Source organism: Trichosurus vulpecula, chromosome 3, assembly GCF_011100635.1.
Source record: "Trichosurus vulpecula isolate mTriVul1 chromosome 3, mTriVul1.pri, whole genome shotgun sequence".
NCBI classification, from domain to species: Eukaryota; Metazoa; Chordata; class Mammalia; order Diprotodontia; family Phalangeridae; genus Trichosurus; species Trichosurus vulpecula.
The window spans coordinates 18,630,718-18,656,074 of record NC_050575.1 but is presented as its reverse complement, the minus strand read 5'-3'; the positions used below and the strand labels follow the sequence as shown (position 1 = coordinate 18,656,074).

The following is a 25,357-nucleotide window of genomic DNA, read 5'->3' as shown; positions in this document are numbered from 1 at the left end:
GGTAGGATTTAGTGGGAGTTGTTATTTTGACAGCATGGATGCCAGGGAATAGAGAATTTTAGAACTAGGTCAGACCACCTTCGGCTAACTCTAATTTTACTGCAGCTGAGGCCCAGAAGGGGCAAAAGATGTGGTCTTTGGCACACAGGGCACCAGCAGTAGAAATCATCAACTTCAGAGCTGAGAAGGACCCCAAAGGTAACTGAGCAGGAAGCCCCTCTATGATCGCCCTGACAAAGGGGCCTTCCATCCATCTTCCCCTCCAAAGCCTCCATAGACTGGGAACTGACACGCCTTAAGGCATCTCCTGTCTCCTTTCTCTCAACCCAGGACCACGTATGAAAGATTTATAAGATTTACATTATAAAAGATTTTAAGACTTTCTTTCTTTAAGAAACACCTGAAGTTCCCACATCCGGCTTTGAAAGTTCAGATCTCCTGGGTCTGATGCTGCAATTACTGGTGACTAAGCAACCTCACGTTGACGAGTGTGTGAGCATGGAGGGGATGTTTTGGAGAGCTCATGTGTCTCAGTACTAAAGCAGTGGGAGGCCCTGGAGCAGAGGGAAAGAAGGAGAAGGATTAGGACACAAAAACAAAAGCCAGTGTCTCCCCATTTAATCTCAGGGGATGGTGGAGGGAAGGGGAGGGGGCAGGAAACACACCTTCCCTCAACTTTGAGGGCAGTGACCAAAGCTGGAAGAGACTCCCATTGCTCGGGTTCTGAGCTACCAAGGATGGAGTCCCCTTCCTGGATAGATGTACCTGTACTGTCAGCCATCAGGGAATGGAGCTAATTAGACAAAAGGCTTAGTGAGGAGGTTTCTTGACCATGGATAGATTTCTAGGGATCAGTGAAATTAAATGGGAAAAAAAATACATCTTTATTTTAACATAATTGGTTTGTTTTGTAATACTATGTGTTTTATGTAAGGAACGTAGAAACGTCACTCTCAGAAGGAATCCAGACTGCTTCACTTAAGACTGCCAAAGCTCAAGGCACATTAAAGCTTAAGAGCCCTAGTCTTAGGGTAAGCCCCAATCCCGAACAGTTATTTGAGCCAACTGCCCTCTCTGTGGGCTAGCCAACTCTGCATGGCTGGAGGACGTTTCCACCCGGAGAGTTCCCTGCAATCATTAAATCACAGGGGGGAGCCCCTCCCTCAGATAAATGTGTAGGTCATTGTGCTAAATGCAGGGGAGACCATTATTCAACATGAACCAACTAAACCAGTACTACGTACTGATACAAAAGCCAAAAGAATTCCTGTCCTCAAGGAGGAAACCACAGGTGTACACTTCAGTCAATGTAAAACACATAAAAAAAAGTAAGGTAAGACCCAGATGACTGGGTGGGGGGAGAGGAGGTGCTTGAATAGGGAAAGACCTCATGCAGGAAATGGCCCTTCAGCTGAGCTTCCAAGAAAGAGGGGGATTCTGGGAGGCAGAGGGGAGGAGAGAGTAGAGTCCAGGCAGGAGGGACCCATGCAAAGGGATGGAGGGCTGGGAAACAGCCAGGGGGATGATCTGGCTGGTTTATAAAGTATGTGGAGGTGAATAATGCATAAGTCTAGAAAAAGTGGGCTGCCACTTTACCCCAACTGCCCTGCCTTCCCCCCAGAAAAAAAAAGTGGGCTGGAGCCATGTCAAGGGCTTCAAATGAGGACTTAACATTTGTTGTCCAGTCGTGTCTGACTGTTTGTGACCCCATTTGGGTTTTGTTTTTTTTTTTTTGCAAAGACAATGGAGTGGTTTGCCATTTCCTTCTCCAGCTCATTTTACAGATGAGGAAACTGAGGCAAATAGGGTTAAGTGACTTACCCAGGGTCACACAGCTAGTGTCTGAGGCTGGATTTGAACTCAAGTCTTCCTGACTCTAGGCCTAATGCTCTACCCACTGCGCCACCCAGCTGCCCCCTGCTTTAAATTTAAACTCCTCCAAAAGAGGAATATGTATTAGATCCCAGAGGCTGCTGTTTATCCTTCATTCTCAAAGAGGACCGTGACATGAAGAGGATGATGCCATGACTCGCGAATGAATTGGACTTAAGTAAGGCAGGGCTGTGCAAGGTCACCAGCCTCACTCTCTCCTCCGGAGCCATCTGGGTCCAGTGGCCAGACACGGACCAAAACAACTGGAGATGGCCTCCCCACAGAGGCAAGAGAGTTTCCTGAACAGGGAAACAACAGGGTCAGAACTGTGCTCTAGGAATTATCATGTTGGCGGCTCTGCCGTGTGTGATGTGAAAAGTGAAGAGGGACAGCAGTGAAGGGGCTAGTACAAAATTCAAGTGAGGGAATGAGGACCTGAATTAGGGTGGTGGTCATCCAAAAGTGGGACGGACATTAGAGATTTTGTGGAGGCTAAATCCACAAGGACTCGCAGCAATGATAATAATAATAGCTAACATTTATGTAGTGTTTGCCACGGGTCAGGCACCAGGCTAGGTGCTTTTTACAAATATCTATTTGATCTTTATCACAACCTTGAGAGGTAGGTGCCGCTATTCTCTCATTTCACAGTTGTGGAAGCTGAGGCAAAGGTTAAATGATTTATCCAAAGTCACCCGGCTATTAAGCACCTGAGACTGGGTTTGGATTTATGCCTTATTAATGGCAGGCCCAGGACTCTACCCACCCACTGTGCCAGCTAGCTGCCCTCCAAATGACTGAGGGGGAGTGAAGAGCCTTTAAGGATGACTCCGAAATGAAGGGTAAAGAAGTTAAGAGAATATCCATTTTTATTCAGTGTGTGAATGAAAAAAGGGATGGGTTAGAGACATTATACCTAAACCAGGTAAGGATAAAGCAGAGAAAGAGAACTATAGCCCAATATCACTAATTAATATGTACATAAAAAATTTTAGTAAAACCCTAGCAGAAAAAGATACTAAGAGGAAAGCACTTATTGGTCTTGTTGATGGATAGAGCACTGGATTTGGAGCCAGGAATATCTGAGTTCAAATCCTGCCTCAGATGTGCACTATCTGTGTGACCCTGGGCAAGTCACTTAACCTTTTTTTGCCTCAGTTTCTTCATCTGTAAAATGAAGATAATAATAGCACCTACCTCCAAGAGTTACTGAGGATCAAATAAGATAATAACTGTAAAGCATTTAGCACAATGCCTGGAGTATAGTAAATGGTATATAAATATTAGTTATTACTATTATGTACGACTACATCTAATTCATCCCCCTTCTCAACATTTCCATAGTTACCACCAGGGTTGGAACCTGCAGCCTCGAGGCCACATGTGGCCTTCTAGGTCCTCAAGTGTGGCCAAGCTTTACAGAACAAATCCTTTTATTAGGGGGATTTGTTCTGTGAAGTTTGGTTTCAGTCAAAGAGTGGCACTTGAGGACCTAGATGGCCACATGTGACCTCGAGCTTTCCTATCCCTGGTGGGCCCTCATCACCTCTTACCTGGACAAATGTAAAATCCTGCTAAACAGTCTCCCTGTCTCCTGTCTCTCCCCTCTCCCACCCATCCTCAACACAGGTCACTCTCCTGGTTGAGAAGCTTCCCTGGCTCCCTATTGCTTCTGGAATAAAATATAAACTCCCCTGACATTTCACTCCTTCCACAATCTAACTACCGCCTATCTCTCCAGACCGATTACACATTCACTCCTCTCTCATGAACTCCACGTTCCAGCCAAACCAGCTTACCTACTATTCCCATATTGGATGTCCTATGTCCATGTCTTTGTGAAGGCTTCTCCCCATGTTCTCCTTTCTCATCTCCTCCTTTTGGAGCCCTCAAGGCTCAGCTCAAATGCCACCTCCTGCAAGAGGCCTTTCCTGATTTCCCTGATTTTTGGTTCTTCTACCCCACCTTTTGTTTGTATTTTGTATTTTCTTATCTTCATACCTGTAGTTTTTTCCCAGTAGAAGGTAAGCTCCTTGAGGGGAGGGACTGTTTTGTTCACATCCTTGTATCCCCAGGTACTTAACAAATGCTTCCTGAACTAAACTAAAATTCCTTGCCAGACACAGGGTCACGAGAGACAAAAATCTTAATTATATAAAATCTTTTAGCTCTTGCACAAATAAAATCAGTGCAGCAAAAAACAAAAGAAGATATACAGATTGAGGAAAAACATTTGCATTAAATTATTTTGATAAAAGTCTGACATTCAAAATCTATAGGGAATTAACACAAACTTATACAGTTAAGCACTCCTCCCCAATAGATGAACAGTCCAGAGACATGGACAATTTTTAAAGGAAGAATTACTATCAATGACAACCTAAAAATGCTCCAAATCCCTAATAATCAGACAAATTCAAATTAAAAACAGACCCTGAAGTTAATGCCTCATATCCATCAAGTGTGAAAAGACGCTAAAAGAACACCTTACCAGGCTGTCCACCTCCTGACAAAAGAAAGGAAGCAGGCAGGGTGCAAAATGAGATGTATTTTGGGATGAGGCCAACTTGAGAATTTGTTTTCTTTGGCAATACATATTTGTTGCAAGGATTTTACTTTTATTTTTTTCAATGGAGAAAAAGGTGGAGGAGAGAGAAAATAAATTTCCGTTAATTGAAAAAAATTTTTTTAAAAAAATCAGCTCAAGAGTCCCCTTCTACAGGAGAGGCCTTTCCTGGTCCTCCCAACTGCTAGTGTCTTCCATCCAACACTGCCTTGAACCTACTTTCTACATGCCTGGTATATCCCTAGTAGAGTATGGGTTGTCTCACTCTAGAATGTAAGTTTCTTGAGGGCAGGTATTGTTTTGCATTTGTCTTCGTCTCTCCTATACCTAGCACAGAACCTAGAACATAGCATATGCCAGACAAATGCTAGTTGATTGATTAATTCCTGTGACCCAGAGGCTGGTTCTCCATCTCTATGGTATCTCTATACCCTATTGCCTCTCACTAATAATATATAATAATCTAGATTTTATAGTAATTTTAACTTCTTTATTAATAAAAATAACTACCAGTATTGCTGAGAAAGAGAGGAAAGAAGGAAGGAAAGAAGGAAGGAAGGAAGGAAGGAAAGAAGGAAGGAAGGAAGGAAGTTAGGAAGGAAGGAAGGAAGGAAGGAAGGAAGGAAGGAAGAGAAAGAAAGAAAGAAAAAGAAACAAAGAAAGAAGGAAAGAAGGAAGGAGGGAGGGAGGGAAGGAAGGAAGGAAGGCAAAAAAGGAAGCTCTTTATTAAAAGGTCTATGGGAAAACAGACATCCTAAATCCATGTCTGTGAATTGGTTCAACAGTCCTAAGAAACAATTTGGAATTATGCAAGAAAAGTTACTAAATTGCTCATACCCTTTGACCCAGAGCATCTACTACTGGGACTCTATATATCCCAAGGAGACTACCAACAACACGGAGAGACTCATGCACAAAAAGTGTTCATTGCAGCTTTATCTGTAATAACAAAAACTAGAAACAAAAATATGTGCCCAACAACTGAGGAAGAGCTAAACAAATGACAGTATATGAATGCCATGGAACGTTACCTTGCCAAGAAACAAATGAATGTGAAGGATTCAGAGAAACTTGGGAAGACGTGTATACTGAAACAGAGTGAAGAACAATATATCCTATGTCTAAAACAAGGTAAATAAAATCCTTGTGAAGAGATGATAAAATTCTGGGAAGAGCTATGATACAATGGAAGAAACACTGGCTCCAGGGTCGGAGGATTTAAATCCCATACTTCTCCGAGCCTCAGTTCTCTCCCAAGGGGGTGGACTCAGGGGCCTCAGAGGTCTCTTGCAACACTAGATGAGAGGAAAATAGCTGGCAAGGGGCCTGAGAGGCCACCAAGTCTAATCTCATTTTAAAGATGAAGAAACAGAGGCACAGCTGACTTGTTCAGATTCACATAGCTAATTATTCAAATTAATTATCATTATTATGTATATTTATTATTATTAGAATTATTTGAACCTAGGTCTTCTTAACTGTGAGTCCAGTGCTCTATCCACTACACCACCCAGTCTCTCTACTCCAATGAATTACAATGGTCAGTGTTGGCACCACGTTACTAAAATTAAAGAAGACATCCCTTCAGTGAACAATCAATAAACTAGCCACTTTTCTGGGACCGTCCTTTACAAAGGATTTTTTGGTGGGTGTTTGTTGAGAAGTGTTTGCTGCACCAAAAATATAATTTATGAATATGATACAAATAGATATTTTAAAGTTAATTTCCACATTTGTCAAGCCAAACTGTACCTAGTAAAAGTTCACCCGTTTTGGTTCTTGTTTGTGTATTTGTGTTTGTTGATGTTAAGTTTATAATAAGTAACCATGAAGAGGAGGGTGGACTAAGTGATTTCTAAGGTCTCTAATTTCTCAGCCCCAGAGTACTCTCTTGCCCTTCCCCCTCCAACCCTCTCAATTCAGATGTGAATCTGTAATATGGTTTGGGGGTTTCCCTCAAATACCCATGTCTTTTTTTTTTTTGAGGCAATCAGGGTTAAGTGACTTGCCCAGGGTCACACAGCTAGTAAGTGTCTGAGGCCACATTTGAACTCTGGTCTTCCTGACTCCAGGGCTGGTGCTTTATCCACTGCTCCACCTAGCTGCCCCATAACCACTACACCTACCATTTTATCTGAGCTTTAAAACACCCCCATGAGGGAGGCAAGGTAGGAAGAAATACGTGACACTCTGGACAAGTCCTCATCCCCCATTTAAAAATGAAGAAAACGTTTCTCCTACCCCCTGATAGGGCTGCTGTGAAGGTTCAATGAGATAACATATGTAAAGCTCTTTATAAACTAAAAATTCAAAATTTGAAATGTTAATATCATTATCCCTGTTTTAGGAGGAGATAACTGAGGGCCAGGGAAGAAGTGATTCAACTGAGGTACAACATCCAGAAGGCGGAAGGTGACAGTGCCTCTTTCCTTTGGCTTGGTTAGACACCACCTGGAATACTGCACTTGGGGTGGCCAGGTGGCAAAGTGATAGAGCATTGGCCCCGGAGCCAGGGGCACCTGAGTTCAAATCCTGGCTTACTGATGCTCACTAGCTGTGTGACCTTGGCCAAGTCACTTAACCACAACTGCCTCCTTTAAAAAAAAAATACTGTGGTTGTTTCCTGGTACCACATTTTAAGAATGAAATTAGCAAACTGCCCCAAAGGAGAAGACTGGAGATTATGTCATTCCTGGAAAAGACTTACAGGACAGCTGTCTACCACTATGCAGGCTGTCCTGGAAAGGAGATTAGACTTTTTTATGCTTTGTTCCTAAGGGAAGAATGAAATTGCTGGGGGGTAAATTTGGGTCACAGGGAGACAAATTTCCTAATCGTTATAGTTATCCAAAAGTGGAAAGGGTTGCTTGGGTATGCAATGAGCTCTCCATCACTGAAGGTCTTTAAGCATAGGCCAGATGCTTCCCCACTTGGGGAAATCGCAGATTTTGGAATTGGAAGGTCTCCAAGGTCACCTAGTCTAATCCTCCAATTTTTCGAGAAGAGGAAAGAGACCAAGAGAAGGGAGGGGCTGTAAAAGAGGGAGCAAGAAGCAGACTCGGATTCAAATCCAGGTCCTCTGACTCTAAATTCAGCACCCTCCCTTTATGGAGAGGGTCCTTGTTCTGGTAGTTGTCCGAGACTGGTCAAAGTTGAAGGTCCATCCCTTCCTCTTTGCCAAGATTACACAGCACCTTAGTTCACTGTTGGTGGGTCTGTGAGCTGACCCAACTATTCTGGAGAGAGATTTGGAATTATGCCCAAAGAGTTATTAAACTGCCTAGATACCCTTTGACCCAGCCATACCACCATTAGGCGTGTTTCCCAAGAGGATTAGGTAAAATGGAAAAGAACCTACATATTCTAAAGTGTTTACAGCAGTTCTCTCTGTGGTGGCAAAGAACTGGAAATTTGGGGGACACTTATCAGTTGGGCTGAACAAGTTGTGGTATATGTTCATGATGGAATATTAACTGCTATAAGAAATGAGGAGCTCAATGATTTTAGAAAAGCATGGGGAAACCTTCACAAAATAATGAAGAGCGAAATGAGCAGAACCAAGAGAACGCTGTATACAGTCAGTCACAGCAGTATTGTCTTAAGAACAACTTTGAGCAACCAAGCCATTCTATTATAAATATCCACATTAACCTCAAAGATCCTATGAAGGAAGATGCTGTTTGAATCCAGAAAGGAACACTGTTGTCATGTAGGAAACGATCGACTGGTTGATTTAGAAATACTTGGACTTAAGAAGGAAGATGCTATGTACCGTCAGAGAAAGAGATGATAGCAGGAAGTAAGCACAGTACAGTCTTACATATGAGTGTATATGTGTATATATGTCTTTGCTTATAGATATCTATGTATATATCTCCATGCTTAATTGTAGCCTGGGGGGCGAGGAGGGTGGAGAGAAGAGAGAGAGGAGAAAAATAAGGTAAAAAGTGCATAGCAGAGAACAAAAGAAAACCAACAAGGAAGCAAAGAAAAGCTGGGAAGCTTTGAAAACAATGTGTAGTATTTATTATATAGGTTTTCTTGCAATGGAAATTTATTGTTTTATATTGAATCCTCTCTTATGGTCTGCTGTGCACATGGTAATGTTTTTTTTTCTTTTCTCATTTTGTATTTAATCGTAAAATTTTAAAAATTTACCAAAATAAAGATCACACAGCAACTCAGAGGGAGAGCCAGGTGTAAGTCCCAAGTCTCCCACACTCCAGTCTGGTGCTGTCTCCATTTCACCACAGTCTTATCCTCTGTCGGGCTTGTCCTCTTGGGGACCCCCAGGGGCTGGGAGAGGAGGTAAACAAAACTGCCCTGGTGATTAGAAGCAGCATCTCTTCAAGCCTCCTTGGGAGAAGCTCTCACCTGCAAAGCAAGGCTACCTAAAGCATGGTTTTGTCTAGTCAGCAGTAACCCTATAACTGTGGCCAATTCTCCTGAAGGAGGAAGGGAGCTGAAGTCAGTAACCATCCTCCTCACAGCCTGAGGACCATGCCCAGGTGGTCCGGACTCAGTCTAGTGCCCATCCCTTCTGCAGGGTTCTTTTATCTGGTATCTGCGGTCAAGGGCATGAGTGGTGAACTCAGGGGCAGGGCCAGGCCTGAGAAAGTCATCAGTAAATGCTGCAAAGGCCCGTGATTGGGAGTGAGTGGCTCTCCATAGGAAGGGAGGAAGAAGAGGAAAAGAAGATGGAGAAGGGAATGCCTTTTTTAATCAGCAGATATTCTCCAATGCCCATTCTGGGCCTGGGGTTCTGTACTCTGAAGAGACAGATGAATGAAAACTGGCCCCAGACTTTGGGGGCATCACAGTCTAGTAAGGAAGATAAGATAGGTCCACACATAGGTAGAAGAGCCCTGTCCTCTGCTCCCAAGTCCTCGAGAGCAGGGCCTATGTCTTATCACTTCTGATCATCTCACCATGTTGGCCGCTCCCTGGTCATCATCGTCAACCTCATCATCTTCTTCCCACAGGTCCCCTAGCTTTGATAGTTGAGCTTTTGCCCTACCTTGCTGGAGCCAAGGCCTCTAACCCACTTCCTAGCAGCATAAGGGGTTTGTTTGGTTCCAAAGTCCCGCCCTGAGCCCAAAATTCCAGCATGTGAAGTCTTCCCCCAATAGAAGGCAAGCTCCTTTAGGGTAGGAATCATCTTGCCTTTTCGTATTTGTATCTTCAGTGCATGGCACAATGCCTTTACGTAGTGAGCAATTAATAAATATTCTATCTATCTATCTATCTATCTATCTATCTATCTATCTATCTATCTATCTGCTGAAGGAGGACTTGTTAAAAGTGAAAAGTAATCTGTTAAGGGCTGACATAACTAATTCTATTTTGTTCTGTATTTGCCTGTTTGTTTTTTTGTTTTGTTATGCTATGTGATGTCTCAGCAAGCCTTCTTTCAGTATCTTTCTCCCCCTCTAATCTCTTTGGGGCTACAGAAGACAAAATATCCCAAGGAAGTTATCTCCTTCTGAGAAAGCCTGTAGCAGGCCCTTAAGGCACGCTAAAATGATAAAGAAGGTACAAGTTTTCTTTCCTCTGTGTAAATGGTCATGCTAACAAGGACACATTCTTTCCTTTGTAACAACTTAAGCATCCTCTTTTTGTTTTAATAAATATCTTTTTCCAAGGCCGTACCAGTTCTTACCAAAACTGCTTTGTAAGAAACACATCTTCCCTAGTTATGCTCTGTACGCGCGCACACACATACACACACACACGTGCATGTCATTTGTAGAATCGTGAGACATACATATCTATCACCTACCGATGGTGTGTGTCACACTCCTGGACAGACAGAGGGAGAGACAAAGAGATAAATGAGCAGCAGTTTGCCTATCTGTCTACATCCTGTGCTGGCTTATTTGGGTGCTAGCGAGGAAGGACCCTGAAAATTCTCCTAACAATTTGTCTGTCCATCTTTCCACCCACCTGTCTAGCCATCTGTCCATCTCTGACCCATGGATCTTAGCACAAGGCTGTTCTGATCTAATAGGAAGGATAGGATGCATACACAAATAAACCTGATATAAAGTAGAATGTGATATGGCAAAGGAGAACCAGGCACAGTGCCCAGGAAAATCTGAGGAGGGAAAGGTCACTTTCAGTTGAGAGGAAATCTGGGAAGACTTCATGGTGCCAGGGCAGCTAGGGGGCACACTGGATAGAGCACCGGGCCTGGAGTCAGGAGGACCAGAGTTCAAACCCAGACTCAAGACACTTAATACTGTGTGATGGCTGGGCAAGTCACTTAACCCTATTTCTTTAAAAAAAAAAAAAAGACTTCATGGTGCCATGTTTCTAAGACCTAGGCCTTGAAGGAAGAGAGATCTCCAGAGAAAGAGATGAGAAAGAAGCCTACTATAAGCATGGGGGATAATTTGTGTAAATGCAAAGGCCAGGGAGGAGAGGATGAGACTGGGAACAGATGATTGTAAGGGTGGCCTGGACCCCAAAAGAGCTAGCTGATCACTAACTCTCCCGCCTCCTCTGCCTCAGGGGCCCGCCATCAGCATGGCCAGTCACATTCCAGACTCCCTCTGGGATGGCTAAGCTGAGGCCTGCTCTTTCGGGGAGCAACGTATGAAAGTAAGTGCTAAACCTTCAGGTGCTAAAACATGAGGCATTCTTCTCAGTATTCACCTCCTCTGCCAGTCACTGCTGTCAGCTGGGAGGCTGGGCCAGGTCCAAGACCATACACACCTCCCACTTTGTGGGCCCAGGATTACTATCTGGCTATCTCCGGCTCCCCTGTGAAGCACAGACTCAGGACCTGTGGATGCTGGAAGGTCTTCTCTCCTCCCTTCAGGCCAAGGCCTAGCAGGGAGATGAGCAGATGGGACAAAGACTGACCCAAACACACGGACTATCTCCTATCTTCTCCTGAGCAGTCATGAAGAACAATATTGGATAAGAGGAAGGAAAGAACACTTAGAACGAAGAATGTCAGAGCAGGAAGAGGAGCTTGGAATCCTAGAACATAGAATATCAGAGCTGGACAGGGCCTTAGCACACAGAACACAGTCTGGTAAGGCTGGAAAAGGCTTTAGAATATAGAGCACCAAATGACATATTTGGAAGGGGCTTCACAATATAGAACATGGAATGTCAGATCAGGAAGGAGGCTTAGAACATAGAACATGGAATGTCAGAGCAAAAAAAGGCCCCTGGAATCATAGATGCATAGGATGTCAGGGCTAGAAGGGAAATCTGAGAGAGTCTAGATGGAGGAACTGAGGCCCAGAGAGGGGAAGGAGGTGCCCAAGGCCTCCTGCCTCCCAAGCCAGGGCTTGCTCTCTATACTACACACCTACGTGCTGCTTTATCATTTCCAAATATATTCCCTCCTGTTCTTCCAAGGAAACAGAGGATCTACTGGGGTCACCAGCAACAATATACTTCAAAGCAGTCATGACCCTACTTTAAGCGAGAAACAGAGATTGATAAAGAGCCACAAGGGACAGACAGACAGTCAGATGCAAACCAACTCACATGCACATGCTCATGCTTACTCCGATACATATACACTTTGGGGGGGGGGAGGGGCAATTGGGGTTAAGTGACTTGCCCCAGGGTCACAGAGCTAGTAAATGTCTGAGGCTGGATTTGAACTCAAGTCCTCCTGATTTTAGAACTGGTGCTCTATCTACTGCGCCTCCTAGCTACCTCATATATTCTCTCATTCCATGAAGCCAACAGTCTATAACTTACCTTCAACCTTCAGGGCATCTTTGGCATGGCCAATGGCCTCCCAGGGTGAGGGGATGTCCAGAAAGACAGCATCGGCCACATGGGACACACCAAAGCCATTCTTACACACATCCTGGTTCCTCACAGTCACCCATCGGTCCACTCGGTGCTCCCGGAACTCTTCCTCTGCCTTCTGGGCTCGCTGTTGATGAAACTCCACTGTGTGCAGATGCCCAGTGGGAGCCACTGTCCGGATAATGGCATGGGATAGGGAGCCACTCCCTGTACCTGGGACAGACAGAACAAGAAGCTAGTCAAGACTTCATTCATTTGGTGGTTACTGTGATATGCCATGGGGCTAGACATGCATTCTTTTCTTTTTCTTTAGAAGACTCACATTCTCTCCTTTCCATCTCCTCAATTGAGAAAGAAACAAATAAATCCTGGAATAAACACAAGTGGTCAAGCTGAACAAATTCCTTCACTATGTCTAAAAATAGTGGCCACGTCCAAAAGTACATGTCTCAATCTGTACTCTGAGATCATCCGCTCTCTATCAGGAGGTAGGGGGCATGGCTCATCAGGAGTCTTCTGCCATTGTAGGTGGTCATCCCACTGATCAGAGTCCCTGAGACTTTCAAAGTTGACCATCTTCACAACGTTGCTGGTTTTAAGTTGTTCTCCTGGTTCTGCTCACTTCACTCTGCATCAGTTCATACAAGTCTTCTCAGGTTTCTCTGAAACCATCTCTATCATTTCTTACAACACAATAGTATTCCATTACATTTATACATCCTAACTTGTTCAGCTACTGCCCAACTGATAGACCTCCCCCTCAGTTTCCAATTTTTTTTCACTGCAAACAAAGCTGCTATAAATATCTTTGTGCACATGGGTCCTTTTCCTCTTTCTTTGATTTCTCTGGGGTGTAGAGCTAGTAGTGGTATTGCTAGGTCAAAGGGTACACACAGTTTAATAGCTTTTGGGGAATGGTTCCAAATGGCTCTCCAGAATGGCTGGCCCTGTTCACACCAGCCACAATTTCTTATTAGGAGTCTGTGGGAGAGAGTAAGTAACCTTTACCTCTGCACCATCACTGCTCTGAGATTCTAAAGGACAGACTGCGGCTCACAGGAAAGGGCCTTGGACAGCACAGGTCTGGTGATCTGGGCTCTGGATTGGTATGAGACCAATCGGTGGTTCTCAAAGTATGTTTGCTATGAGGAAGGCACAGTGAATTGTTTATGTTTGGCAGCATAACTGAGAAACTTGCACAAGAATGCATGTAGAAAATTCCCAATAATTCGCAGGCCATTTCCCTTGCACATGTAAAGCCCAGATAGTTCATGGCATGCCTCCTACGAACCACCTATATAATGGGGACGATAACCCTTGTCCTGTCTCCTTCTCTGAGTTACATTGAGGTAAGGAATAGGAAAAACTCTGTAAACATTAAGATATCCTATAAATTGTGAAGCACTGCCCACGTGTGAACACTTAATTGGGATTGAAGATTTATTCAACTGGTAGTTCTCTTTTCTATAAAACTTCATGGCTTCAAAAGCTTTGTCCTCACAAAAGGCCTGGGAGGTAGGTGTTACAAGGATTAGCAACTCATTTAAAAATTTTATTTTTAATTTATGGAATAAAATAAGTATTTCCATAACACAGTATAATAAAAAAATAAAGGTGATTGCATATAAAACTGCAATTATTAGTTCATTTTACAGAGTCTCAGAGAGGTTGAGTGACTTGCCCAGAGTCACACAGCCATTAAGGGGCAAAGCCAGGCCTCAATCCAGGTCTTCTGATTTCTCCCACAGCTTTTTACACCACGCTACACTTTCTCTTATAAATCCAATTAAACAAATGTCTATTATGCATCTTCTGCGATGATAACTACAGTGGAAATTCCAGGCTGGGTAATAAAGTTCAAATCTCTATTAGCACTTCGAGGTTTACAAATTGGTTTCCTCACAACTCCTCTGTTGAGGGAGGCGGTATAAGTGATGATCCCCATGTTACAGATGGAGACTGAGGCTCAGGGCCAGCACATATCCAAGGTCACACTGCTAGTTAGGCATCAGTACTGAAACTTCCTCAAAGAGGAATAAGACAGGCAGGGAACTGTTACCCTGGAGACTCTACCAAGTCCTGCCTCATCCTCCATCCCCCAGAAAAAGTTTTGGGGATAAGGCTTTCTTTTTTTCTAAAATAAAATTTGATTTTAAAGCATTGATTAAAGAAAAAGGCACCACGGAATGGAGAAGCGAGAAGAGGCAAGTCTACAAGTATGAATTAAGCGGGCATTATTATATGCCAAGCACTATGGGATACAAAAGACAAAACAAATAAACAAACCCAGCCCTTGCTCTCAAGGAGATCACAGCCTAATGGGAAGACAACATACAAACGACTCTGTACAAACAAGCCACAGATAAACTGAAGGTGATCAACAGAGGGAAGGTAATAGAATTAAGGGGGATTGGGAAGGCTTCCCATAGAAAGTGAGATTTTAACTGGGCCTTGAAAGAAGCCAGGAGGCTTCTGAGGAGGGAGTGTTCTAAGCATGGGCAACAGCCAGGAAAAATGCCCAGAATCAGAACAGAGAGCGCCTCATGCAAGGAACAGCAACAGGCCAGTGTCCTTGAGGATAAGTATGATGTAAGAAAACTGGAAAAAAGGGAATGATCAGATCAGGAGGGGCTCTGGAAGCCAAACAGAAGGCTCTGTTTGATGTGATGCTGAAAGTGATAGGAGCACTGGGGCTTTACTGAGCAGAGGTGTAACATAGCCAGATCAACTGGACAGCTGAGTGGCAGATGTATGGCAGTGGGGAGAGACCCGAGGCAGGCATGCCACCCTGGATTTGGAGCCCGCCTCCCTAAGTTTGAATCTTTGCTCTGTGTGACTTCAGGCAAAGGTCTTAACCTCTCTGGGCCTCAGTTTCCCCATCTTCTAAATGAAGGGGTTAGACTCTGTCATTCTCCAAGGTTTCTTCCCATTCTGAATCCTATAAGGTATATATATATAACATAAAGGAAGGCTTTATTTGAGGCCGTCCTAAGTATGTCTAAGATCTCTTCTAGCTCTGACAGCTAAGAAACTGTAACTGTGGGATGGGTTGGTGGAGAAGCCCCCAATGCTGATCCCTGCCAGCCGCAGTCTGCCTCCTCTCCCTCCCAGCAGAAGGAGAGACAGATGGAATTGGAAGACACAAGGAGCTGGGGGGAGGGGCGGCAGCGACTGGCACACAGGGAGAAGTCTGCCTGCGTCGTCGGGGGAAAGGGAGGGGGGAGACAGGGCAGAATTTCCCCACTCTCCACCATGGGGGCTGGGACTGAAATTCCAACCCAGGCTCCCGGCTTTGTACTAGGGCCACTCAAGGAACAAAAGAGCCGGACTTGAGTTTCATCTCGGTTTACCCCTCAGCCAAGGCCAGAAGGATTGATCTCTGGAGGGGGTCGACGATGGCAATATCGGAGAGCTGGTGGAATTCGCCAGCAGAATGGCATCTCTGGTGTCTAGTGCCAAGGGAGAATGTTTTAAAAGGCCTTGATAAGAGCACACAGTCTCTGAGATGGAAGGGCCCTCAAAGGCCATCTCCTCCAAAATGAACAGGAATCCACTCTAAAAAAAAATCCAAGAAAATTGGTTGTCCTTGCTCACATCCCTCTACCAATGGCAGACAACATACAAGCTGATCACCTCCTCCCAAGTCAGCCTCTTCCACTCCTGGATTGTGCTAATTTATCAGGAAGTCTGTCCGCTCAGCTTGCTAAATCTGCCTCTTGGCACCTTGTACCCAGCGCTCCTCATCCAACATCCAGGCTACACAGATAAGGACTAGTCCCTCTCCCACAAGGCCGGCCTTTCATTGTTCTTTCTAGGGCCTTCCTCAGCCAGTGCCCAGTACTTTAAAAAAAAAAGTCCACGTGGCACAGTTCACAAACAATGCAGAAATTAATATTCTTCCAAATACATGGTGAATATTATGTTAAATATGCTAAAAATATTTAGTATATTTAATATGTTGATATTTTAATAAATAAAATATATTTAACATGTTAAACATATTTAACAAACAGGCACCACATGTATAAGCATATATGTTATATCTTCATACACACATGCACTAGATGTATGTAGGTGTGTGAATACACACTGTACAGACATGTGTGCATGCATCATGCATATGTATTATGTCTGTGAGCGTATGTATGTGTGCTATGCATTATGTGTACATACGGATGGTAAGCAGTCATTTTGCAAAGTTCCCACAAGTGGCCAATAAGTAAAGAAACAAAAACCAAGACTGGTTCTGACCTTTTGGGATCCTTTTGGATCCTGGCTGTCACCCACATGCTAGCTATTTCTTCTAGCTTTGTGTCATCTGTAAATCTGATATTCTTGCCACTGACTACCTAAGACAAGGCTAAGATAGACATGTGAGGCACTGGACAAAAGACCTCCTTCTAAAAAGATCCAGCATTAAGGATCACTTGGGTCAGCCTTTTCGACCCATTCCAATCTCCCCGAATGTACTATCCTCTAACCGGCCTCTCTCCATCTTGTCTAGAGAGATGACGAGCGAGGCGTTGTCAAATACTTCTCTGAAATCTAGCCTGACTATATCTCTTCCAGCATCCCCACGTCTGGTCTAGTAACTCGATTTTTGAATAAAGGAAATGGGTTGAGTTTGGTATGACCCACTCTTGAGGAAGCCATACTCTTGTGATCCCCAATTTCATAACAATCTGGAACGACAGTGTGGGGCAGTGCATAGACAGCAGGCTTCAAAATTAAGAAGATGTGGGTTCAAATCCCACCTCTGACCTTCTGACCAAATAGGTGAAATTTTTAGGGCAAGAAGGGTGGGGGTGAAACAAACATTTACAGAGTGCCTACTATGTGCCAGGACTGTGCTAAGCTTCCAAATATTATCTCCTTTGATTTGACCCCAGACAACTCTCAAAGACTACGAGCTGCTGCACAACAATTGTTGGTCTGTAAAGGCGAAAGGAATTTACTCACTGAGAGTTCCCTACACTAGTGAAATTAAAGGTCCACATCCTCCCTCATCCCCCAAAGAAATAAAAATACTACCTCGATCTGACCCTTACAACACACCTGAGATATACAGGCTGCATAGATATTACCAACCTTATTTTACAGATCAGAAGCTGAGGTTCATAGAGAAGCAAACCACTCAAGGTCACAGAAAAGCAAAGAATGGCAGTCAGGATTTGAACTCAATGCACAGGGCAGCTAGGTGGCAGTGAACAGAGCGCTGGGCCTGGAGTCAGGAAGACCTGAGTTCAAATCTGGCCTCACATACTTAGCTGTGTGACTTTGAGCAAGTCACTTAACCCTTTTTGCCTCAGTTTCCTCATCTGTAAAATGAGCTGAAGAAGGAAATAGTAACTGCTCTAGTATCTTTGCCAAGAAAACCCCACGTGGGGTCACAGAGTCAGACATGACGGGAACGACTGAACAACAAACTCACTGCACCACGCCACTGAGCTCTCCACCGCGTGGAGCCCTATGCTGTGTGCCATGGGGGAGACAGAGGTGAACAACACACTGACACTTGGGAGACCTCAGTCTCATAGGGAGAATCACCTAAGGACAAAGAAAAGTCACTAATTCGGTTCCAAATCACTAATAATTAGAGAAATGCAAATTAAAACAACTCTGAGATACTACCTGGCGCCTATCAGACTGGCTAACAGGACAGAAAACTAAAATGACAAATGCTAGAGGCAATGTGAAAAAATAGGGACACTGATGCATTGTTGGTGGAGTTGTAATCTAGTCTGGCCATTCTGGAGAGCAATTTGGAACTATGCCCAAAGGGCCTGTAAAACTATGCATAGCCTTTGAGCCAGCAATACCACGACTGGGTCTTTACCCCAAAGAGATCAGAGAACAAGGAAAAGGACCGATATGTACAAAAATATTTAAAGCAGCTCTTTTTGTGGTGGCAAAGCAGAAACTGAGAGGATGCCCATCAATCGAGGAATGGCTGAACAAGCTGTGGAAAATGGTTGTGATGGAATATCATTAAGCTAAAAGAAAGGACAAGCAGGGTGGTTTAAAAAAAAAAAACCTGAGAAGACTTACGTGAACTGATGCAAAATGAAGTGAGAAGAACCAGGAGAAATCTACGTAGTAACATCAATATTGTAAAGATAAAAAACTGCAAATCTACTGTTACTCTGATCCATGTAATGATTCATAACAATTCCAGAGGCCCCATCATGAAAAATGCTATCCCCCTCTAGAAGGAGAATTGATGGACACTGAGTACAAACTAAAGCATATTTTTCTTCACTTTTTAAAGATTTTTCTTTCTTCCTTTCTTTTTTCTTTTGCAACATGGCTAATAATATGTTTTGCACGACTTTCTATGTATAATAGGTATCGTATTTCTTACCTTCTCAATGGGCAGAGGAGGAAATGAAGGGTAGGAGAGAATTTGGAACTCAACATTTAAAAATGAATGTTTAAAATGTAAAAATAATTAAGTTTAAAAAAGATAACTTCTAAAGAAAATCTAGACACATTTTCAAATGCTCCTTCATAGCTCTGATGTAATGTTCATTCTAAGGCGTTCAAGCTACTCCTTCCATTTACACATTCTGAACTAAAGGGAAGAGCACATAGCACGTTTAAGGGGCAGAAAGCAAATCCAAGTTGGCTACGGCAAAGAGTGCATGAAATCAATCCATTCGACTCAATGAGCCAGGCATTGATTAAGCTCCTACTCTATGCCAAACACTGTGCCAGGCACTATGTTAAGTGCCACCTTACAAATATCTTATTTGATCTTTACAACTCTGTGGGGTCGGTGCTGTTTGTTACGCCCATTTTAGAGGTGAGGAAACTGAGGCAGACATCGGTTAAGCGAATTAGCCAGAGTCACACAACTAGCAAGTGTCTGAAGCTGGATTCAAACTCATACTCTAGGCCTAGCACTCTGTGCCCTGAGTACCGAGTTGCCTCAGCGGGGATGGTGAAAAGCGGGAGAGGCAGAGGCACCAAGTCTGGGGTGACATCCTCCAAAAAGCCCTTCCTGCTCATTCCGGCCTCCTATAATCTATTTCTCTGAAACCTTACAGCATCTCCTGCCCGGGCTGGTCCTGGTCTGCCCATTATCCTGTTTTACTCTCTCTCCAGCAGCTCACTAACAAGGACAATAAAAACTGGCGTATACAAGGGCATTCTCTTCCAACAACCTTGTGAGGAAGGCAGTGAAAAGTTGTGACTACGCCCATTTTATAGACAAGGAAATTGAGGCTTGGAGAACTGAAGCAAGTTTCCCAAAGTCACAGAGCTAGTCAGGGCCAGGACTCCAACCCTGGCTTTGGGACCAAGGTGACCCGGGTGGGGCTCCGGTCTGTCACTTTATCTCTCCGGATCTCAGGTTCCTCCTCAGTGAAATGAAGGAGCTGGACTGGCTGGCCTCCAAGGTCCCTTTTAAGCTCTAAAACTATGATCTTATAGTCTCGTGATTCCAACTCTGATCTCTACCTTTGTTCCACAGGTCACCCTGGAAACCCTCTGAGGGCAGTGGGTCTGATACTTCCTGGTGAACAGATCAAGACTGAGCACAGTGCAGAACTGGTAAACGTCTGCAGATGGACGAAGAATGCCACTTGGAGATCTGAAGGGGGCTTTTAATTTCCAAAAACAACTTCTCGTATGCATTCTGTAATCAAATCAACACTATGACTGCCTCTGGAAAAGAATGTCTATCAACTGTTCCACTCCCCATCTCTGTGACTCCCTCAACCGAAATGCCCTTCCCCTGGCTTCCTTCTCTCCCTTTCATACACACTCTTCCCCCTTTATTTCCCTTTTCCCCTCCTTCATCTTCTCACCCCTCCTCTCCCCTCCCCTCTTTCTCTTCCCCCTTTCCTTTCTTCTTCCTTCTTTCTCTCTTCTCCTCCCTGCACTCTCCTCATCCTTCTCTTTCTTCCCTCCTTCTTTTCTTGCCCTTCCTTTCTTTCTTCCTTCCTTCCTTTCTTTCTCTCTCCCAACATCCCTCTGCCCCTTCCACCTCTCTCCAACAGCCAGGGGAATAGGCAAAACAGGTGTGACCATACTGAATGTACAGATGAGGAATCAAACTCCTGTGTAGGAAGGAGGGAGCTTGGGCAGGGTCACACCTGAGCAACAGGGCTAAGATGATGAGAACCTGCATCTCGTTGACGCCTAGAGGCCAGAGCTCTTTGCACTGGTCCTGCCGTCCCTGTAAATGGAGATGACCCAGGAATTCTACTCTATACACTGTTGTGATTATTGGTCTGAATTATGCCTCATGGCTACACTGGCAGGTTCTAGAGACCAGACTGATCCTCCCTGCCCCAGGTTACAGGCTGTTCCCTTCATGCAACATGGAGGCAAAAGGACCTAGGTTTGAGTCCAGTCTCTGTTCTCTGTGAAAACATTGGGTAGGGAATGAGGACCTGGGTTCAAATCTTCCTTCTGCTACTTCCTACCTGTGTGACTTCAGGCGAGCTCCTTCCCCCTTATAGATATCAGTTTCCTCATCTGTAAAACTAGGGGATTGGGCTAGACTAGAATCAGAGGCAGGGGAACCTGCAGCTTCAAGGCCACATGTGGTCCTCCAGATCCTCAAGTGCAGCCCTTTGACTGAATCCAAACTTCACAGAACAAACTTAGGGATTAGATAATCTCTAAGAGGTAGCCCCCTTTGCTCTCTAGGGGGCCATGGCACACTCCCTGGACTTCCACCTCAGGAGATGATAGTTTCCCCCATCACTGAAATGGAGGTGATGTTTCAGTCCCCCAGATGAGTTCTGGTGGTGCCTTGCACTGCCTGCCCCTCTCCCCCAGGAAGTCCAAGCGACTTCTTAAGACTCTTAAAAACAGAAGAGCTCAGCTCTAGAGCCCACTCAGCCCTAACATGCCCTGTGATCTTGGATACTTCTCCAGTCCTCAATTTTCTCCTCTGTTAAACAAGGATGAGAATGGGTAGGACTTCGTGGAATAATGCGAGGAGCCCCAGGTTTGAAGTCTAGAGACCCTGAAATGAGAGGAGAGAGCCTTGGACCTGGAGGAAGGAGACCCAGCTTCTAGGAGGTCACCTTGAATGAGTTCCTTCCTTTCTCCAGGCCTGTTTCCTAATCTGTAAAAGGAAGGTTTGAGATTTTGACCCAGATGATGCCTAAGGACCCTTTCAGCTCTGATGTTCTATAATTAATATGATTCTCAAGGAGTCCTGGCTCTGTTCCTTACTAGCTATCTGATTGATGGGGTAGGGGTACAGGCTAGGGAACTCCCCTGAACTCTCCTTGAATCTTCCCATTTGACCTGGTGTTCTCCTAAGGCCCCTAAGCCTTCCATTAGCATTATGCCCAGATCTCTGTTACCCTAAACCTAGCCTAGCCCTCCACTGTCTGTTATCTCTATGTAGCCTTCAGCTACCCCTGATGCCATTCTCTTGGTTCCTAGAGTCTGACCTCTAGTCATCCCAGTCTACTGGCCGCACCCATCAAGATCCTCCCTGGACCCCATCCTCCAGTCACCCCAGACTACTTGGCCACCCCTCGATCCCTCTCACAGTGTTTCTGTATATAAGATCCGTCTTGCCTCCATGAAGGGGCTCAGATTCAATGTGGCCTGCCAGCATTAGCAGATTCCTGAAGACCTTAAGCGTCTGCCCAATACGACGGTTCTTCAATAGACTTTGTTTTTTGGCTGAAAGGAGGCTTGGGTTGAATTCATTCGGGCTGGACCCGTGTGAAGCAATTTCAGGGTCCCAGCACCCCCAAATGTCCACATGACCTTGAACAAGTCAACTACCCCTATTCTAAATTTACCTTACTCTTTCTACTCTACTGTTGTAAGGATAAGATGGATGTCAGGTACCCCACAAGTGCTTGACTTAAAACACAGTGCAAATACGGGAGATTATCATTACTTATTTGTTAGGGGAAATTCGAAGCTTTCCCAGTAAATGCAGGAGCAAGGCAAAGATGTCTGTTCCGTTACAGTTGTTTCACCTGGTTCTAGAAATGCTAGCAACATCAGTACAACAAGACAGAGATCGAAGGCATAAACCCTGACAAAGAGGACACAAAACTACTCCTATTTGCTAAAGACACTTAAAAAATTCTAGAGAACTGGCAAATTGCCTGACACAGTGAATAGCTTCAGTAAAGGAGCAGGCCACAAATTGAACCCACAAAATCCAGGAGGAATAGAGAGGGAAGCTTCATTCAAAAGAACCACAAAATTAGAACCTAGAGGGCCACATGTGGCCTCCAGGCCACAGGTTCTACACCCCTGGTAATTTCTGGATACTTCCAGAGCTGTGTAGCCCTAGGCAAGTCACTTAAACCTCTACTAGCCTTAACTCCCTGGAGAAGGAAATGGCAAATCACTACAGTATCTCTGCCAAGAAAAGCCCATAGACGGTATGGGGCCAGAAGAGTCAGACACAAGTGAACTACAAGAAAAAGAGTGCCAGGCATTGTGCTGAGGACACAAAAAGAGGCAGAAGGCAGTCCCTGCCCATGAGGATTGAAAATCTAATGGGTGTGTCGGGGTGATGGGGGAACAGCCACCACATACAGCTTTCCCACAGGATAAGTGCATCACTGGGGATTGATTCAGCTGGACTCTATTTGTTTGCAAGTTCTCTCCCCATCAGACTAAGTTCCTTAAGGGGAGGGACTATCTTTTGTCTCTTTTTGTATCCCTGGCACAGGGCCTGGCAATAGCAGGGGCTTAATAAATGTTAACTGTTCCCTTACTAAAGCAGGCCTTATAAAAAAAAAACCAAACTATTTTGGGACTAGTTAAAAAGTAGAAAAGTGTATCAATGGGACAGACTAGGTAAAAAAGAACCAGAAGCAATTAAGCTCAATAATCCAGTTAATTCAACGAGGATTTCTGGGAAAACTGAAAAGCAGTGTAGCTAGGTTTAGACCTACGTAATAATATAGCTAGCATTTATAAAGCTCCTACCACGTTCCAGGCACCAGGCTGAGCACTTTACAAACATCATTTCATTTGAACCTCACAACAATCACTATGCTATCATCATTCCCTTTTTATAACTGAGAAAACTGAGTCAGACAGTTTAAGTGACCTGTCCAAGGTCACAGAGCTAGCATCTGACGCTTCATTTGAACTCAGGTCTCTCTGACGCCAGGCCTAGCGCTCTATCCACTGATCTACCAACTGACTATATGACGATAAAATCAAAACAAGTAAGTGAGAATATTAAATATCACATACTACTAAAAAAATAGAAGAGAACCCAATCAGGGACCGTTCTTAGCTATTAGAGGAGTTCTTAATTAAACAAAAGACAGAAGAAAGGCAAAACAGGTAATTTTGACTGTGTGAAATTGAAAAGCTTTTTCAGGGCAATGAGGATAAGAACAGATGAGGTCAAATAGGAAAGAATCTTTACATCAAATAAATGATATTTCTTATCCAAGATATATAAAGACACAAAAATATAAAAACAAAAGTCATTTCCCAATGGATAAATGATCAAAGGATATGAACAAAAAATTTTCAAAAGAATCATAAACTGTAAACAAATGTAAAAGGGTTTTGGTTTTTTTCCCCCCCAAATCTCATTTATTAAGTGCCGGCCATGTGCCAAGCATTGGCTAAGTAAGGGCTGGGAGATATAAATACAAAAGTAAAGACAATCCTTGCTCTGAAGGAGCTTACGTTCTCATAGTGGGAGAAAACACTGAACTGAGGGATGGTCAGGGAGGAGGAGATTGGTTTGGAAAAGAACTTAGTTGGGAAGTGAAGCCATAGGTAAGTAGTCTGACATTCCCTTTTCACTTGAAATAATGGGTCTTGGGAGCTATTCATCGTTCAGACCCTCAGGGCTCCAGGGTAGGAGTCCAGGAGATGAAAGGGTTAAGTCAAAATAATTTGGAGATTTTATCTCACACCAAACCAATTGGTAAAGAAGACAAAAGATACCAACAGCCAATGTTGGAGGAATGAGGAAAAACAGGCACAAGGATAAACCAATGGTGGAACCTGTCAAGATACCAGGAGACACCCTGTTTTCCAGAGCTAAGGCCCAGCAAGCAGGCTGTGCCCCGGGCTTGGCATAACAACAATCCTTTGCGTTCACCCCCTGGATGATCTCACCCTCTGGCAAAACCACACAATTACTGTATTGCTTTGACCAGCTAGGTGTTCTCTGAGCCCAGACAAATACAAATACTGGACAAACGTGGACAAGTTCTGGTCAGGAAGCTCTGCTATGAATCAAACTTGTATCATTATTGCTATTATCCCTCTTGTTAGGGCTACAGCCCACTGGATAGGCACAGGTATAAGCACCGAGATCTGCCTAGACTAAAGTGGGTCCCCCCCCCCTCCACTAGAGGCCGGGCTCTGGCAGTGTCCTCGCTTGCAAACTGTTTCCCTCACTTTGAAATTAGACTTCTGTTTGATTCCTGACTCTCCTGTCTCTAGCCTGCTTTGTTCCGGCTCCAGCCACCCAGTTCTCAATTATAAAAAGGTTCTGTCAGGTTGACAACCATTCAGGAAACCAATTTGACAATATGTGCGACAGTAATTAAAACATCCATTCCCTTTGACCTAAGGCTACTGTTGCTAATTATATACCCACCAAGAAGGTCAAAGAAAGAAAGGTTTCACATACTCCAAGATATACGGTAGCAGCACTTTGGATATGAGCCGATAATTGGAAACAAAGAAGGCATCCGTTGATTGGCAAATGGCTAAACAAATTGCAGCATGTGAACGTGATAGAATACAGGGTGTCTTAAGCAATTAAAGATTTAAACAGGGCTAAGACTTCTGGGAAAGTCTGCATTACAGTGCTATAAGGAACAATGAAAATGAAGATAACAAAGTGTGGGAAGAGTTCTCTGAACTGATGCAAAGTGAAATAAACAGAACCAAGAAAATGCACGCAACAGTAACAATGGAAACGGAATCAAAACTAAGTGCTATGAAATTAGTATGGTCTTAGGAATGAGACTTAAGGATAGACCTAACTCCCTTCTTTGGAGGATTCTGGAATCAATCAATAAAAAACATCTGTTAAGTGCCTACAATGTGGCAGGTAGGAGGCAGCTAGGTGGCCCAGTGGATACAGCTCTGGGCCTACGGTCGGGAAGACCAGAGTTCAACTCCACCTCCAGATCCTTATCAGCTGTGTGACCCTGGGCAAGTCACTTA

General features: G+C 44.2%; 1 protein-coding gene across 1 annotated transcript in view; it reads right to left on the bottom strand.

The window, feature by feature from the left end:
- Positions 1-25,357, bottom strand: part of TRMT61A (tRNA methyltransferase 61A) — a 44,257-nt gene that overhangs the window by 4,869 nt on the left and 14,031 nt on the right. The window contains exon 3 of the mRNA XM_036748079.1: positions 12,161-12,427. Coding sequence (XP_036603974.1) covers positions 12,161-12,427 — 267 coding nt within the window. The remainder of the gene's footprint in view (positions 1-12,160; positions 12,428-25,357) is intronic.